General features: G+C 42.5%; 10 protein-coding genes across 10 annotated transcripts in view; all 10 read right to left on the bottom strand.

The window, feature by feature from the left end:
• PCDHAC2 (protocadherin alpha subfamily C, 2) overlaps positions 1-3,468 on the bottom strand; it is a 44,965-nt gene extending 41,497 nt beyond the window's left edge. The window contains exon 1 of the mRNA NM_001111131.3: positions 949-3,468. Within this exon, the coding sequence (NP_001104601.2) occupies positions 949-3,468 (2,520 nt within the window). The remainder of the gene's footprint in view (positions 1-948) is intronic.
• LOC121106708 (protocadherin alpha-3-like) overlaps positions 1-18,093 on the bottom strand; it is a 151,605-nt gene that overhangs the window by 41,497 nt on the left and 92,015 nt on the right. The gene's annotated exons all lie outside the window — the stretch shown is intronic.
• Positions 1-18,093, bottom strand: part of PCDHA2 (protocadherin alpha 2) — a 132,274-nt gene that overhangs the window by 39,483 nt on the left and 74,698 nt on the right. The window lies entirely within an intron of this gene.
• PCDHA1 (protocadherin alpha 1) overlaps positions 1-18,093 on the bottom strand; it is a 132,274-nt gene that overhangs the window by 39,483 nt on the left and 74,698 nt on the right.
• PCDHA4 (protocadherin alpha 4) overlaps positions 1-18,093 on the bottom strand; it is a 115,466-nt gene that overhangs the window by 39,483 nt on the left and 57,890 nt on the right. The gene's annotated exons all lie outside the window — the stretch shown is intronic.
• PCDHA5 (protocadherin alpha 5) overlaps positions 1-18,093 on the bottom strand; it is a 106,653-nt gene that overhangs the window by 39,483 nt on the left and 49,077 nt on the right. The gene's annotated exons all lie outside the window — the stretch shown is intronic.
• PCDHA6 (protocadherin alpha 13) overlaps positions 1-18,093 on the bottom strand; it is a 98,273-nt gene that overhangs the window by 41,497 nt on the left and 38,683 nt on the right. The window lies entirely within an intron of this gene.
• The window catches only part of PCDHA3 (protocadherin alpha 3), a 96,259-nt gene that overhangs the window by 39,483 nt on the left and 38,683 nt on the right, over positions 1-18,093 (bottom strand).
• The window catches only part of PCDHA7 (protocadherin alpha 7), an 86,384-nt gene that overhangs the window by 39,483 nt on the left and 28,808 nt on the right, over positions 1-18,093 (bottom strand). The gene's annotated exons all lie outside the window — the stretch shown is intronic.
• The window catches only part of PCDHAC1 (protocadherin alpha subfamily C, 1), a 71,393-nt gene that overhangs the window by 39,483 nt on the left and 13,817 nt on the right, over positions 1-18,093 (bottom strand). The gene's annotated exons all lie outside the window — the stretch shown is intronic.

The following is an 18,093-nucleotide window of genomic DNA, read 5'->3' as shown; positions in this document are numbered from 1 at the left end:
GCACAAACAGATCCTATGACTGACACAATCCTAGGGTACAAACAACACACAGTAATTGCAAATTTTTTCTCATTGTGAACCAGAATTCATGTCTCCAGTGTTTCCAGGTTTAGTTCCTATCTCTGAACAAAATAAACTGCAGAGCATGCAAACTACGTGCTAACTGCAGGCTACCTGCATGCTAACATGAATCAGCCATTAATGCTACCCTGTGGGGTGATACTGAAAAGGTTAATACATTACTGGCTAAACCATAGATGTCATACAATTTTCAATATCAGCCCAGCAGGTCAGAAGTTGTCACGCTGCAACACCACAATGGTAATTTGCTGTAATTCTCTATAAAGATGTCACTGGGTTGTCAGTGATGCAGCACTGGGTAGAACAGACGCTACAAAGGAGGGTTTGCAGCATTCAAACAACTAAAATATGCCCAAATCAGTAAGCAAAGCATATTTTTGTAGTTATCTCAATCCAACAACTTTGCTTAGGTATCAAAATCAGTGAAGTAGCAAACATCTATAATTGCCATGAAGTAACCTATTGATTTCCAAGCTAATCTATTTATTTTTTGTTCCCTGCAATTAGTTTTACCATTAAAGATTCAAGACTGTGTCTGTCATTCCTTAGCACTCTATGACAGCAGGCAATTTTAGATGTGTAAGAGAAAAGGGAAGGATGCAAAACTCCACATAGCAAATGCTGCAAAAAAGAAGTGAATCTCACAGACACAGATAGTGAACTTACCAAATGGACCCTGAAACTCCCAGTATTTACCTAGAAACAAAATGCATTGCACATATTAAAATATTTTAGAACCACGTTTCTCACTGTGTGTCAGTGAGCCTCAAAGGAAAAACACTTAATCAGAGTTTTCCATTTTGAACCTCTTGTTAAGTACAGATTTGCTCAGAGCACTGTGCTGACCATTTATCAATGTAGTCTCACCTCATTAGGAGTAATGGAGTCATTTTTAAGTATGATCAGGTTTTGTGCACTCTGCCCACTCTGTCCTGTCAGATGCCTCTCAGTCACCACTGCAGAGGGAACCGTTCCTGTTGGCCCACAAGTATTGTAAAACATAAAAGTGTCACTTCCCGATCCTGCAGTTAAGCAAGCCTTATAGCAGTAGGTCTTAGTGAGAGACCCATTGCCCCGCACTTCAATGAAATGGGGCTGCACTTTTAAACCATGAGGCAACCTTGCATCGATGTTATTGTTGGCCTGCTTGTACAATTCAGCAGGGCACCGTTCTCTGACCCCACAAAAACCTGTACAGCAGGAGTCCCCGTACAGACTGTATCTGTAGCACTTGATAACAGTAAGCCCAATGATTGTGAAAAGGAAAACAAAGGAGATGGAGCACAAAGCAATGATGAGATAAAGAGTGATTTCTGAATAATTGCTCGGACTTCTAATGTGCCTTCTTGTATCAGGGATGATTTTGGAAACTCTGTCCACCACAGCAACAGTGATGGCTACTGATGAGGACATCGGTGGCTCTCCATTGTCTCTCACCTCCACCGTCAGGTTGAAAGTAGGTGTGCCCTCCTCCCTCAGTTTCCGAGTAGTCCTAATCTCCCCAGTATGGAGCTCTATCCTGAACAAATCCGGATCTGAGGTTTGCACCATGTAGTAGAACAACCAGGCATTTTGTCCTGAGTCCCCATCAATGGCTATAATCTTGGTTACCAAATATCCAGCATGAGCTGAGCGTGGGATCATCTCCAGGGCTGCTGAAGTGTTGGTTGAGGTAGGATACAGAATCTCTGGAGCATGGTCATTCACGTCTACCACATAGATGTAGACAGTGACAGTGCTGCTCAGTGATGGGATCCCAGCATCCTGAGCCTGGACAACAACATGAAACTCCCTTAGTGTCTCATAGTCAAAGGATTTGACAGCATACATGTCACCGCTGTCGGATTTAATGGTAACAAAGGAGGCGGCAGGTAGCCCTTCAATCTCCCCATCCAACAGAGAATAGGATATGTAGGCATTTTCGGCAACATCCGGGTCAGTGGCTTTGATAGTGCAAAGCAAAACTCCAAGGGGGTTGTTCTCAGGGATGTAAACTGAGTACACAGGTTCCTCGAAGAGTGGAGGATTGTCATTGATGTCAGAGATGACCACATGGATCACCTTCTGGGAGTAGAGAGGGGGGCTCCCAGAGTCAGTAGCTGTAACTGTGATGTTGTAGGCTGCTGCTTTCTCACGGTCCAGATTGCCTTGGGTCATCAAGGTGTAGGAATTCTTGAAAGAGTTGAGCATAAAGGGGAGGCCGGGGGGAATACGCAGGCTCACCTGCTTGTTCAGTCCTGAGTCCTGGTCTGTGACACTCATCAAAGCCACCACAGTTCCTGGCTTTGCATCCTCTGGCACTGGGCTGTACAGGGAGGTCAGGACCACCTCAGGAACATTATCATTGGCATCCACAATGTTGACCAGTACTTTGCAGTGCCCAGCCATAGAGACAGGGCCTTGATCAGTGGCTTGCACATAGATCTCATAAGAGGATGCTTCTTCATAATCCAAGGTGCCATTAACCCGTACCTCCCCTGAATGTGGATCCACACGAAAGAGCTGCCTCACCTTCTGTGGGGTATAGCTGCCAAAAGAATAGATCACATCCCCATTGGAGCCCTCATCGGGGTCTGAAGCATTGAGTTTGACAACTAGCGTGCCAGGGGGGGAGTTCTCCAGCAGGTTCACGGTGTATGTGGAGCGGTCAAAGGCAGGTGGGTTGTCATTGGTATCCACAACTCGCACAGAGATCTGAGCTGTGCCGGACCTGGGAGGATCCCCACCGTCCACGGCAGTGAGCACTAGCTGCAGCAGGGCACTCTGCTCCCGGTCCAGTGGCTGCTGCAGCACAAGCTCCAGGAGCTTGCTGCCACTCTGGAAGCCTTTAAGGTCCAGGGCAAAGTGGTGGCTGGGGCTCAGCTGGTAGCTCTGCACAGAGTTGGTGCCCACATCAGGGTCCTGAGCACTCTCAATGTGGAAGCGGGCCCCGGGAACGGCAGACTCACTGATCTCCAACCGGTAATCCTGGCGGGGAAAGCGAGGTGCGTTGTCATTGATGTCCAGCACCTCCACCTCCACGTTGTGCACCTCGATGGGCTGCTCGATGACCAGCTCGAGGCTGAGGAAGCAGGTGGGGCTCAGCTCACAGAGCACCTCTCGGTCCATACGCTCCCGTACCAGCAGTGCCCCACGGCCCAGTTCCAGCTCCAGGTACTGCCGGCCACTGCCCGACGTGAGCCGCGCTCCCCGCTCTGCCAGTCGCCGCGGATCCACGCCCAGGTCGCTCGCCACGTTACCCACGAAGGCGCCGTGCGGCAGCTCCTCCCGCACCGAGTAGCGGAGCGGCCCGCCCGCCGTCCGCCCGCTGCTCAGCCCCAGCACTAGCAGCAGCGGCAGGCCCAGCGCCACCGCCCCGCCGCGGCTCCGCCGAGCCGCCGCCGCCATAGCCGGGGGTGGGAAGCCGCCGGAGCCGCCTCGCCCGGCCCTGGCCCGGCCTCACACCCCGCCGCCCGGCCGCCTCATGCGAGCGGCGAGCAGCAGCCGCCGGCTGCCGCCGGCTGCCCGGCCCATGCTCGGCGGCTGCCCGAGGCGGCGGCTCCGACCTCTCTCCCTCCGGCTGCTCCGGGGAGGAAGAAGAGGAGGAGAAGGCAGAGGAAGGAGGAGGGACCGGGACTCGCCGGATCCGCTTTCTCCTGCTCCAGCTGCCGCGCGGGCGGAGGCGGGGGAGGACGCTAAGCCGCGGCTGGCTCCGGTTCAGCACCGCGGCCGAGAACAGCGGCTCCGCGGAAGGAGGGGCGGGCTCCGGTTCAGCACCGCGGTCGCGGACAGCGGCCCCTCTGCCGCGCGCCTATCCCGGGGCCGCGCTCAGCTCCGCTCCGCCGCGCCGGCCCGGGGCCCGTTCCTGCGGGGGAAGGCGTGCGGCCGAGCCCCGCTCCCCCCCGCGGCCCCGGCCTCACCCACGTGTTGCCGCCCCTCGGAGCGCCGGGTCCCTCGCTGCCGGTAGCCGCCGCCGAGGAGGGAGGGGAGCGGTCTGGCCGTGCCCAGCCGCGCCGCCCCTCGCCTCCGCCCCGGCTTCGCTGCTGAAGCTTCGGGTGCACGGGGCGGGCCTCGAGCCGCCTGCACTTCTGGACCTGCTGCTGCAGTGCTAAAATGCATCCGCCTGGGAGAGTTAAATCAGCGCAGGGCGCCGAAAAAAACCGGGCCTCCAGCCAAGCCTGGTGCCGTCTGTGTGCTGCTGCAGTGGGTTTGACGACCTCTTTCTCGAAGACCTGCCCCTCTGCTCCCTCGGAGATTCATCTTCGCTGCAGCACCGTCCCTCTGCCCAACCCCTGCGGGGCCCCTCGCCCTCCTTTCGCCCCTGCTGCAGCCCCGCCAGCTGTCGGGCTGGAGGAATTCTGCAGGTCACACCCACGAGTTCTGAGCATTTAAGGTAGGCTTCGGCTTCCCATCAACGCAGGCTCAAGGTGATCGAGTGTGACTGGAGAAAAGATGGAGAAGCACAATACGAGCTGTTTTCCAGTTACTGTTTCAGCTTCCTCTGCCCTCGTGTTGGAGGATTGACAAAAAGTGGAGTGATGAAATTCAACCAACTCAGCAGTGGGGGGAAAAGGTGCTGCAGCTGCAGTAAGTTTTTACCCCAGTGTCACAAATCATAGTCAAGGCAATAAACTTAAGTATCCATTCATACAACCTAAGTCACTACACTGATGTATTTATGGAGACAAACCACTGGACATAATCCTCCAGGGGTGCATATTGTACCTGTTACCCAGCGCAGGATTCCTATTGCTTACCCCATAAGGTCTTTTGGAATAACTAGTGAGTCTTTCCTGGATGGGGCCGGTCTATCAAATGCAACAGTGGACCTCAGTTTTCAGCTAAAATCTTTCTCATTGCCCTTTTGTGGGTCTTGGCATCTGCCCCAATGCAGAGTGATTTTTGAGAGCACAAGCTTACACTGTGAATCCCAAAGGTTTTTACTATAATGTACCTGATGAACAAACCCTGAAGAACAACTGCCCTAACTCTGACTCAGCACTGCTGGGATTACCAGTCTATCAGCTTGTAACTGTAGCCACTGTTATCAGAGAGGAACATTAGAAGAGATAACATCAAGAGTAGAATCACCCTATTTATGTTCAATACTCATGTGTTAACTTACTTTCCAATGCCATTTTTCTAGTCCAAATATTTGTCTTCATATTTATTCTAATATGCCCAGCACTCCAGGGTCTACAGATATCATGGTGGAAACATCCTTCCTATCTTTTTAAGGAGGACAAATGTAGGTTTGTGCAGAGCAAGAAGGGCAAATGGAGAAGCCAAGTACCTAGAATATCTGGAAATCTGCCCATTTCATCCAGTGGTCTAAACAGGAGCCAAACACTTAAAAAAAAAAATAAGAAAAAAAAAAAGCTTCAAATTTTTGGCTAGCTATCCACCCTCAAGATCACAAAGTTCAAAGATTCAGAACAAAATGCCCTGATAGCCAGATGGAATAAACTAACTAAATGATTAGAAGTCCAAATTTTCTTTATTGGTGTTGTGTTTTTTTGTTGATGGTTTGTTGTTTTTTTTTTTCCATTTTGAAATTTCTGAATCTGCAGTACACGTGGATTATGTGGCTGTGTGTCAAAACAGCTCACTGTCAGCATATGAAACAGAACAGACACACCCTCAGTTTTCCAGACAATCCAATATTGGCACATCCAGTCAGGCTAAGGAGCACCTCTGCCCCACATCTCCCAAGCACACAGGTAAAAGTCCCTTAACAAACATGCATCACACCAAAAGACAGAGTAAAAGGCAATATCTTAGGCCCTGGTTTAAGGAGTATAATGGTAGGGATTTTCTCAAAAATGAACAATGCCCATGGTAAGAGGCAGCGGGAAGACAAAACCCACCTCTGTGAGCAAGTTTCCCTTTCTCATTGCTCCTAGACCCCAGTGATTTACTTCTGATACACACTGAGGTTCCCCTCTAGTGCTTTCCAGCTGTGTACCTCACCAAGTGACAGCTGGTGGATGCTACCTATTTGCATGCCAGCTACGCTCATCTCATAGAACCATAGAATCATTAAGGTTGGAAAAGACCTCTAAGATCATCCAGTTCAATTGTCTGCCAACCACCAATAGTGCCCACTGAACCATGTCTTTCAGTACTACACCTACTCTTTCCTTAAACACCTCTGGAGATCCTATCCCTTTGTGAACAGCTAGCACTGTGCACAGTTTAAGTTTTGTAAAGCATTGCACAATGTAAAACTGAACAAAGATAACACATACATAACAAAACTATAAATTCCCTTCAAATATGTTTCAAAATCTCAATGTCAAGTTCCTACAAGATTTTTCTCCTGATTTCAAAAATATAAGTACTGTAATTGGCCTCTGGGATTTTTGTAAGTCTTACAGAAAGAATAAAATCAAAACAGATTAATACTGTAGGTTGGCTGAGACACACTAGCATTGTACAAATGTAACAGTCTTTCTGAAAATATTAGCTTTACATCATTTAGGTTGACCACACAGCTTTTAAATGATATACTGAAACCTCTTCTATTCTGATTCAGTGCTCCCTGAGTTATTTTGAATCTACATAAAATTCATCAATGGCCACAACAATTTTAGGTATTCCCACTAGCTTCAGTGGGAATGTTGAGTCAGTCCTGCAGATGTTGGGTTTTAATTCAGGAAAAAAACTCCCATAGAGAAAACACCTCGTGGTTTGATCTGAAGTTATATTGATTTGTATAGCAAAAGACAAAAAAGGAAACACACAAATAAAACTTCAGTTTCAGCTGTACTCAGGCTTCGAAACTTGGAGCTTTGTTTTCCAGAAACTTCTTGAAATTTCATAAAACTCCAAATTCTGAAATACCTTAAAAATCACTAAATAAAAATGTTTCCAGGACTTCAGAACAGTTCACAGAAGAAAGAACATCAGAATCTGTCCCTGCAGCAAAAAAAACACTCTAGGCCAAATATCCATTTGCTGACAATTCTGAGAACCCCTGAAGTGATTGGATACAACCTGCAAGCAGTATCTGCATACTCATGCCTGTTGGGCTTCACTGACACAAAAAATACACCACTATGCTTTGCTTGGTTAAACTAAATTGTATCAGTCCTCTGATGTGAGTACAAACATATGGGGGTAGAAAAGAGCACATTGATTTTACCAAGATCTTCAGAAATAAATTAAGTTATATCATAAGGTAGTAATACATTGATATGTATCTGCAGCAATATAACTGTTTCAATGTAGAAAGTCATCACATTCCTATGCAAACCTTTCTTGAAATCTTACTATATATAGGTATGCCAGAATTAGTAGCAGCATAACACAATGCCACAGAAATATTTCTGCACAGATATTTCTCCTGGGAGTGATACAATTATAAATGAATACAGTTCTGTAGTTACTGAGGGCCTTAGAAGTTCACCTATTTCAAATCATACCTGTACCAGAAACAACTTCATACAGCAGCATAACTAGAATCACCTAAATTTGTTTGAGCTGCAGCATACCTGTTCTCTTTAATTCACTGAAGACTCCTTCCATCCTCTAGCTATTTCTGAATCTCCCACACAGCAAAAGTAAAGAGATGTCAGAAAATAGGAGCATGCAACCTTACACTGTGTTAACTGAAGAACTGCAAGGAATTCTGACACCCGAAAAGACATTTTGCTTCTTTGCAAATGATTTCACCTTCTGTAAGGTAAATCCCTAAAACGTGACATCCAATGACCCAGTGTTGTGATGTAGCTCTTTTCTGAACTTGTAGGAAGTTGCAGATCTGAGGACCAGGCTCTAGATTTTTGCACATAGTTTCCTCAGCATGTACTCTTTAGCAACAAGAGATTACTTTAGTAACTACACAATGCTCTTGGCACACACAATTCCTGCCTGCAGATAAAGCACTGTGCAAAAAAACAAAGTCTAGAGAATCCACACAGTTTAGCCATTAACAAGAAGGTAAGCTATGTCATTTTGTAGAAAACCTTAGATTTTCTCCGTATGTGCCCACTTGCATGCGGTGCCCATGATTTGTCTGCTTTGCTTAGAATTAAATCAAGTCAAGAGGAAAGGCACAGCCATCAGTCGCAGGGCTAATTACATCACCGACAGGGGAAAACAATGCCCATAAACAGTAAGGGAATGACTCCTGCAGACAGTTTTTCCAGAGAGGTTCTTTCTTCTAGCCCGTGAGTACTCTGGACACCTAAGGGACGATCTTGTTAATCTGAAAGGATACACACTAATTCTTCAGTCCAACCCCGTTTCACTTTGCTCCTTTGGGATTAGGGAACTCTTCTGCACCTCACCCACTTCAGTTGTGTTCCCCACCCACACGCACATCTTCTCTGAAGGAGACAATGTAGAGGGCCTTATAATATTTCTGGAGACTTCTCATGTCTCAAGTACTATCTGATCAGGAAAATGGAACCTAGGATGATTAGGCAACATAAAGGCAGGAGTGAAAAGGGTTCAATGAGATTCCATCAGTCTCCATTTAGCTACATGATCTCAGAGATACCAAAATATGAGCAAGTAGGTTCTGCAGCAAGAACAGAGCCACCAATCATCCCTTCAAACAAAGCCCTCCAGTTGAACCATATCTGGTCTTCGTTCTCTGTATGGGATTTTCTGAGGAAGTGGGATTCCCCCTCTTCCTAAACACACTGCAAAATGTCTCCCTGAGACAATGTAAACTTCTTGTTTCTACATCCAACTTCTTTGCTCAATCGTTCCAGTCATATTCTGCACTTGAATTCTTTGCTGACAAGTGATCATCTGACATGCAACTTGCCTCCCCTTTCTTTGGAATGGGTACTATGCCTAACTGCTTAGCTGGATTTACTCTGTTCTATCATATCCTCATAAATCCACTTTTCACCATTGGTTTGAATAACTGGCAAGGTTTTTTGATTGTTTATTTGTTTGTTTGTATAACAGACATCTGAAGACAGACTATTTAAAACATTGCTGTTATGGGAACCAAGGCTGATAAACAGCCCCACCCCCCCCCCCCCCAAAAAAAATCCTGCTTGTATTTAGGCCACAATTTCTTTCCAGAAGCATACTTGAAGCTACTTCAGAAAACTGCATGTAAAGAAAAAGTGGTGGTGAGTTGGGGTACAGAGAAGAAGGATCTGATCTGTGTTGTAAATCTGAATTTAGACAAGCCACAGACAAAATACATACAACAAGTATACAAAAAAAAAAAAAAAAAAAAGCATTTATTTGCTTCTCAAGGTCTTCAGTTAATTATTTCTGATTTGTAGTCTAAAATGTAAGGATGGCTATCTCTCTGACCCATCTTGTTTGTCATCTGCAATATTTCTTCTGATAACTACAAATCCTTCCAGTAACTTATTGACAATAACTGTCACATACTGTGCCATTCTAAATGGAAGGACATTAACAACCTGGATGTAGACAGAATAATTTCCACCACTGTAGAGTTGGTTAGTGCTTTTCTTTACCTATACTACATTTTTTTCCAATCACTGCCACCATCTTTGTCAGTTTTCCATACATACTATGATTTTTCATCTCAAGCCATCACTGCTATAAGACATCTTCTACTCCATAAACAAATTTCTTCCATATCATTATCATTATTAACATTTATAAATATTTAAAGGATGGGAGTCAAGTGTTTTAAATCCTTTTTTTTATACATGACCATTGAGTTCAAGTCTCTACTGCTGACTCCTTAGCTCTGCTAACTCATCCAAGATGTACTGGCAGTTCTAAAACTCTCAGTGTTGTCTTCATGTTCACAGAATGGTACTTAAACCCATCCTTCTCTCCTGTGTTTTCCTATTTATCTATTCTCCTTCTTGAATATGTGTTCCATATGTCCTGTTTTCTTTTTCAAATTACTAGTGACATCTAATCTTGTCTCTTTCCAGAAAATATTCTCCTCTCTCTATGTTGATTTCCCTTACTTTTTCTTCCTCAGCTTCCTAAGACTTTTATGTTTGTCCTTCTGGATATATGAGAAATTGACAACGTTCCAAAAAAATGCTGATAAGGGATGCTGATGTCTCCTTTTCCCTTCATTTCTGTCTACATATTTCAGATCAAGTGGGAAGCTAAGCACCAAACAGCAGCACTGAACCAATGGAAATTGAGATCTAAGTGTAAAAATAGAGAGTGAGAATAAAAAATACAGGCAAGGAGTAATATGAGGAACTGTCAGTCACCATATTCACTGCTGAAAAAGACTGACAGCACTTTCTTCAGAGCCTGTTAGTGCTTCTCATTTATTAGCAAAAGAGTTCAAATTTGCATTTTAAAAGACTATATGAGTAGCTAAATGCTGTGTGTTCACTCCTTTAAAGACACAGAGTGAGTTATATCTATTAAATTTATTTCTGCCCCCTGTTTATTCTTAAGAGTCTCTTAGTTAATCATCTAAAACCTGAAATGTCCTCACTGGATCTGAAAATGAGATGGCAATCAAGTAAGTTGGTTTTCACACTGTTTTAATGATGACCTAAGTTTGTCTTTGAGCATGTTAGAAGTATTGACTGTCAATGCACTAACTATAAACTGTACATCTTGTGCTAGATCAGATTTTGCTTTTTCAAATGTCAATTCCATCTCCTTCAATTGTACTTTCAGTTCTTGGCCTACTGCTCACCTAATGACTTTTCCAGATTTGTTGCATTTCCTAATAGCATCTTCATGAATTCCATTATTCTGCAGAAGTATATCAAATTAGAAATGATAAATTCCAGAGATAAAAGTATATCCTAAGCTTTACTTCTGATGTTCAATTTATTGAGCCTCATATCTGGGTAATCATACTGAATTCAGATACACAAAGTAGCGCACCCACAAAAATATACCATAATGAGGATCTCCCTCCCTCAGCAGGGTTACTTTGCTAACTACTGAGTAGAAAGATCACTACTTGCACAGAACAGTTGACTCGTGCTTTTGATATTCAAAGATACTTTCACTGCAACCATCTTCTATTTGTCTGCTTAAACGATCATAAATACTTCTTCAGGTTACCTAAAATATATCAGACCTTCTCCTGGTTAAATAAGGAAAAATGAAATAAACAAATTTTACATGCATATATATACAACACTAGTTGAAGTATGCATTAACTTGTTCCACTGGGCTGCAAATACCAAGTGTATTTTCTTAACCAAACAGATCTAAATGCCACTTCAGTCCCAACCTGACAACTTAAACATGGCTTAAATGGTTTGTGTTCATTCCCTGTACAGGAATGCATTCCAATATGCATTCAACATGCCATCTGCAGCCACTCCAAACAGACCAAGACCTGAGAAGCCTAATGTGCACAATGTGAAAACGGATTATCTAATGGTTACAATTAAGCATTTTTCACATTGCTCAGATTTCTTGGAGCAGCTGAGAGAGACATGCCTGTCCTTTCTCTCTCCCTGGCACACCTCCACTCCAAAGCTACATGGAACTTAGCACCAAGCTACAATCATCTGTTCCAGACTTCCACGAGGTTCTTACACAGCAGCAAGCTACAACTTCCTCCTGAAGCTAAGCATGTAAAGCAGCACTGAAATGATGAAGGACATATTCTCTCCATTTAAAATCAGACTCCATATCCTACCATGTTGAGCACTACAGAGCTGCCCTAAACATCAGCAATTTAATTAATAGATTAAATTAAAATTGATAGAACAAATTATACTTCAGCAGAATTTAAAAGTGTTGGAATGACCTTCTTTTTCAGGGCTGCATTTTAGGATTATCCATGTAATAGCTGTTTTCTTGATGTCAGAACAAGTCAGTATCAAATTTACCATTTTACCATAAACCAGTCAATCAAGAAGCTCTCTAAGACTCAAGCTGGAACGTTAGAAAGTAGGCATTCTTCAATATCAGCACTGGTTGTGTGGGTTGCCTAACACAGAGGCTTTCTCTGAGGTACATACATGTTCCATACAGAGATTTATGAAACCTTCCTCATCTATACAAAGTCTCAGGAATCTCCCCTATCTATTCAATACAAAGTCTCACAGACCCTCCCATATCTATTCTTCACTACGATGACACAGATCCTTCCCATTATCTGAACAAACAACAAGGTTAACCACTAAGAGTCCTATCAAGCTGCAACTTGTATCAACCAGGAAAAGAAATCATTAGTGTTATGCCTTCTACAGCATTGAAGTAGGGCAAATCAACACCTCTAACCCTGGATATAGCACTCAAACACAGTCCCCACACTTTCTGCAGCCAGAGCCTCAGCCACCACAGCTTGCCTTCAGGCAGCAGCAGGAAGAACCAGCTAGGTATCAGTCATTTCTTTGCTGCAGAATGGAAGAACCGAAGGAAAACCAAAGTGTCGCTCAGGGCTTCTAGAGCTCCTTACAACAAACACAGCCTGTATACAAGCAGTATTTAACATATCTGCTCTGACATAAGAGTCACATATGATGTGGATGTTTTGGTTCTGCATGTTTGGTTCCAACCTTTCACAGCTTCCCCAGCATTACTCATTTTCAAGGTAATTCACCATATGGTGAGAAGGAAGTAACTTCACCCTGTGATAAAATGATGAGGGAAAGACTCCATCACAGAAGTCTACCCAACTTTTAGCGCCAATGGGAAAGACTTTGCCCAGAAACATGGCCAAGTAACTAATAACCCTTCATCCCATCAGCCTTGTGGCTGAGCTGCAGATCTTGGCTTGCAGTTCTGATAGACATGCTATGGCCTTCAGTACATTGACAGAAAATATAAACCCTTTAGTTATTTCACACAGCAGCTGAGAGCCATAAAAGAGGCAGGAGCATACTGCAGCACCAGACCCATAAAACATACTGACTCTGTGAGGAGTTTTATGAGATCAGTAATCCAATGGCTGCTGTTCCACAGCTTTCTGTATTTCATGTCTGCCAAGGAATGGCTGAGCAGGGAAAGTAGGGCAGGAAAATATTTCATCTTTGTTTGCTAAATTCTCAGCAGGCATTTCTGAGCTTAGAAGATTTTACTTCAAATCCTATCAGGAAAAAAAGGAGAAAGAAAAAAAAAAAAAGCCCAGCACATTTGCCTAAACTGTGTTGTGCTTGGGCTATTTTTAACGCATAACCACATCTACGATGAGCACAATGTTTTCACTGCAGATTCTGCTGATATTATCTCACCTCAGGATAAGACCCATTGATTTTCTTATTCAGCAGAACCAGGAACAGCTTCTGACCCTGGCTTATACCCTCTGCCAATGCCTTTGTTTTACATTTTTGTTTCTCTTTGGCATCCTGGAGCACTCTGAGATCTCACGCCTTCTTTGCTTCCATCTTTCCCCTGAATAGCCATGCAGAAGTTGGTTCTTTTTTCCCCTCTTCACTTGTATTCTATGTTCCAGCCATTTTGTGCCATCTTCTCCACATTTACAATCTCTATCATATTTTGCCCTTAATAAGGTTATAAAAACAGAACATCAATTAGATTTTAACTGGGCATTTGCAAGTAGTATCTGATAACATGCCAAAAGACCATCTGCCAATAATCCTGTGCATAAGCCCAGCAACAATTTTGCTTTATCATTTCTTACAAAGACTGTATCAATAGTTTGAGTTCATTACCTGTAACTAATCTGAGCTTTTCCTTTCTGTGATCCTTCTGAATTTACCTGTCCCCATTAATTGTATTTTATGCTGGATGCAAAAAATTTGACTAAAAGAAATGACTAAGATTAGTATGACTGAGATATGAACAAGTGTGTGCACAAGTGAAAGCACAAAAGGACTAACAGGAAGAGTGGGCGTTATTTGCTGCAGAGCACCCTACGTAAGATTTCATTCAAATGAATGAAGAATGAACAAAATGACCTGAGGTTAGGTGTCAAGAAGATGGAGAGGAGAACTGGAGCCTTGAAATACACTGATGAGGAAAACAAGATAAATGTGAAGTTCAAGTATTTCACCAAAGACGTTCCAGGGTGGTGAGACAAAATACTGAGACAAAAGATCCAAAAAAGAAGAGAAAAAGGCAGTAGCAAATGGACCACAGAAAATACAAGAACTGTAATGTACAAGACAAAATTAGCCAAGAACTTGACAGCATGATGTTGTATGGGCTGACAGGTCTAGGTGAAATAGCAATCAAGTTATTAAGAAGATGTCAGAAAGTTGCTGACCACAGCTGCCCAGATCAGGGCCTATAGCAAACTTCAGAAATGCTGACATAGCTCTGTTCAGATTCACTGTTGCAACAAACTCACCTCTGACACACCAAATAAGAACACCTGAGATTGAGACCTTAGAAGGAGATGCAAAGGAAAGAGAAGATGCAGGTAAGTGGAGGGCAGATGATGATCAGAAGCCCAGAGTAAGAAACTAAGAAAGACAGGGGACAGACCCTACCAGGTTCTGTTGTTACAGGACAAGGAGAAATGGTTTCAAACTAAAAGAGGAAAGATTTAGATTGGAAATAAGGAAGAAGTTTTTCACAATAAAGGTGGTGAAGCATGAGCACAGGGTGCCCAGAGAGGAGGTGCCCCATCCCTGGAGACACTCAAGGTCAGGCTGGATGGGCTCTGGGAAGCCTCCTCTATTTGTATGTGCCCCTGTTAATTTCTAGGGAGCTGAACTAGATGACCTTTATGTGTCCCTTCCAAATAAAAATATTCTATGATTCTATTCTATGATTCTAAGACAGTAACAGAAACAGCTGATTGTACCATAAAAGCATAAATTCATGAGAACCAGGTTCTATTCACTGTTAGATCGAGGGCTTCATGATTTTTGGCAAGTGTCTTAAATGGTTCTTAAAATGTCAGCAGTATCTGGGCTCAAGTGGCAACTGGAAAGCTTACAGCAGTACTGCAGAGGACATGCAGATATTCTCAAGGAAGAAGTTACATATTATATTTATTATTATTATATTACAATTATACATATACATGTATAATTTATTATTTGTAATGGGTGCTGAAGGAAGAAAAGTGTTTTTTAAGTACACAAAGTATATCTGTTTGCCATCTTCTTTTCAGGATTCTTATAATGTCAGTGACACCAAACTACTTATGTTTCAGCTTCAGGAAGAGTTCAGTATTTCCTTCCTTGAGCACAAGGGTCTTTACTGAATAGTTCAAAGTGGTTTACATAATAAAATATTCTTTTAAAAGCTAGGCCATATCTGGTGCTTAGAACTATCTACTTCTAGAATATTAATGCAGATTTGCTTTACACATTTTGGATAGATTATGCAAAATAATGGAAATATATACATATATATGTATAGTTTAATGACGGAAGCCCCATATCGTGTCTACTTGTTCCTACAGTAGGCAATGGCACTGTGGTATCAAATGCAGAAAGAGCCAAATAAAGGTTTGGAAAAACAAGGAGGCACAGCCCTGTCAATGTTCCCATTCTTAAGATACTTAGTCCTGAAAACTTGACACCATAGTTAACTTCTTGCTGAATAAACACAAAGTAATCTTGGCATTGCATTATCATTAAAAGACTTTCAGCTCCTTTTCAGTCCTTCATTCAAGAACATAAAACCACTCACACTAAGGACTCAGCCAAGTACTGGTGGGTTACTGTGTCGGTTTTGTACTGTTGCAATACAAAAACCTTTATAGTTTTCTGTCTTGATGGAAACAAAGTACCTGCAATCAAGCTAAAAATATCAAAAGGAAGGAGCTATTTGGTTTCTGAGCTACCAAATGGTTTATCTATTTTATTGCACCATGATACTTGTTTAATTATTATTGTATTACATAATCAAATTACTTAGTTAAGCTCTTAATTCTGAACTTTGACACTTCTGACATGTTTGTTTCTCTATTATTAGTTCCTTATACTCCTTCCATGTGCTTTCAGTGATACTGTAAAGTCAGTTCCCTATAGGAAGCTTCATGTGGCCTATCTCTTCAAGAAGGAACATCACACTTCCTATTGATGAATGTCCACTATGCAGTAACTGACCTATAGGATTTACAAACCTCTGAAGTCGAGCTAATTTCCTCCTAAGATAAATTCTGCCTGTGAATAAAGAAACATTTATTTATCTATTTATAACTGCACAGGGAACTAAGCACTAACAAAGGTTGTCCAGAGAGGCTCTGGTGTCTCCATATCTCAAGATATTCAAAAGACATCAGGGTATGGTCATGGGATCACTTGGTCTGCTTCTATGCAATGCATTTCTACACTTTCTGCACGGAAATTAGGGATCTTTCCTTTCTCTGCATCCTTGTCCTGGCATGGGTGTTATTTTTCCTTTGCTCTCAATGCTCCAGTTCTCAGATTTCATTCCCAGCTGGGCCACTGTCATACAACTGTTATTATGGGAAGGTCCTGCCAGCTCTTCATTGGAACAGTGTTCTGTGTTGGCAGGACTTGAAGGAAAGAGCTTTCCAGCTCTTTCAAGAGTCTACCAAGTTCAGAGAACAAGCATTTCTCAAAAGCTTATAACTCAGCCAACATGAATAGACCTCAACAGCTATTTAACATGACAGAGACTACTTCACAACAAATATCAAGTCTTTTTTTCCCCAAATATGCTTTCCCAAGCCTTTTAAGGTTAGCTGCATTTTTATTGTGGGCAAAATGAATATTCTTCACCACCCTCAGCCTGAGGAATGATCAAACTGCTCAGTTAAACTTCAACAGGCAACCCTTGGTTCGGGCATATCACCACTCTAAGAGGCCAGAGGGTTTTATAATGAATAGCACCAAACCACTTTCATAGCAAGCAGTGGTATGAGCACAGCCTGAAAGCCTGAAATGTTTTCATTCATTCACTAATGGAGGGAGATGTAAATACGGAAGTTCATAAATCCAAGTTAACCATTTAAATTGTTTTAATTAATATTAATAAAAAGTAATTAGTTGCTCACATTCTCGCATTTCTGAATCTCCTTCCATCTGTTGCAGAGGTCGCAGATGACACATGATACTTTGGCTAGAGCAAAATATCCTCCATACAAGCAATATAGGCGTAGGACTAGAAGCAAATTCAGCTTGAACACAAGGTGCTGTTATATACGAGAATTACTACTGTCCAGTCTCTCTCTGTGAAAGTATTTTGGAAAACATTCCTTTTAGAAGAATTAATATTACATTACAAATGCATTACATTAAGAGACAGAAAACTATTTATAAAAGTGTGTCTTTCAGACAGAACACTTTTACACAGAAAATCATCCCAGCAAACCAGACTTGTGCATTAGCAGCAGCCAAACATACACTTGGAACAGCCTGATTGTACAGCATCACCACTGATAAATAGCACATTTCTGCTGCCTCTGTAAAGATGGCTGGAAGCCCTTGGTATAGAGAGACATAATGTATCACGAGATACTGTAATATACACTTGTTTGGTATTTTAATGCATTTTAAATAGCTAAAAGATATGGAAATTTTCCAGAATGCACTCCAAAATCCCTTACTCCCCGAGTGCAATTTATTTATATTCAATCTATTTAATAGACATTAGATGAAGTGTGGCAGTGTTTTCAGAGGAAATATATATATATATATACAAATATAAAGCTATTTTAACTTACTTCTTCTGCTATTTATGCTCTGTCTTGACATTTGTTCTACACTATCACTTAAGAGGAAATAAGGACACGTAAACATTTTTTGAAATTTAATGTCTTTGCCTTTTTCAGTGCTTTGGATTTTTATGAGATGGCAACCATGACTCAAGTTGTCCAAGTCCTGAAGTAAGTGTTTTCTCATTAAACAACTGAGCAGCACCCTTCCCTAATGTGAGAAGAGTATCAGTAACAGTCCTTTAAATCATAGAATCATAGATATAAGATGAAATTATTCGGTATGTATCACAGATGAAAACTGGCATTTGCGTTTATCAGCTTTCTGATGAAATTCATTATTATGTTTTTCCAGTGAAGCAGGTTATGATTGTTTGTAATCTCTTTCCATCAACTTTGCTTGGGTGCTAGAGTTACCAACAGGCTCAAGACAGAGTAACAGAACCCCTGAATTCTCAAGCAGAAAGAATATGTAAAGGAGAGCGCAGGATTTCCTAGCAAAAGGCAGCACATGAGCCACAGTTCTACAGACAGCACAAACAAGT

This window comes from Gallus gallus, chromosome 13 (assembly GCF_016699485.2).
Source record: "Gallus gallus isolate bGalGal1 chromosome 13, bGalGal1.mat.broiler.GRCg7b, whole genome shotgun sequence".
Classification (NCBI taxonomy): Eukaryota; Metazoa; Chordata; class Aves; order Galliformes; family Phasianidae; genus Gallus; species Gallus gallus.
This window is presented reverse-complemented; position numbering and strand designations above follow the sequence as displayed.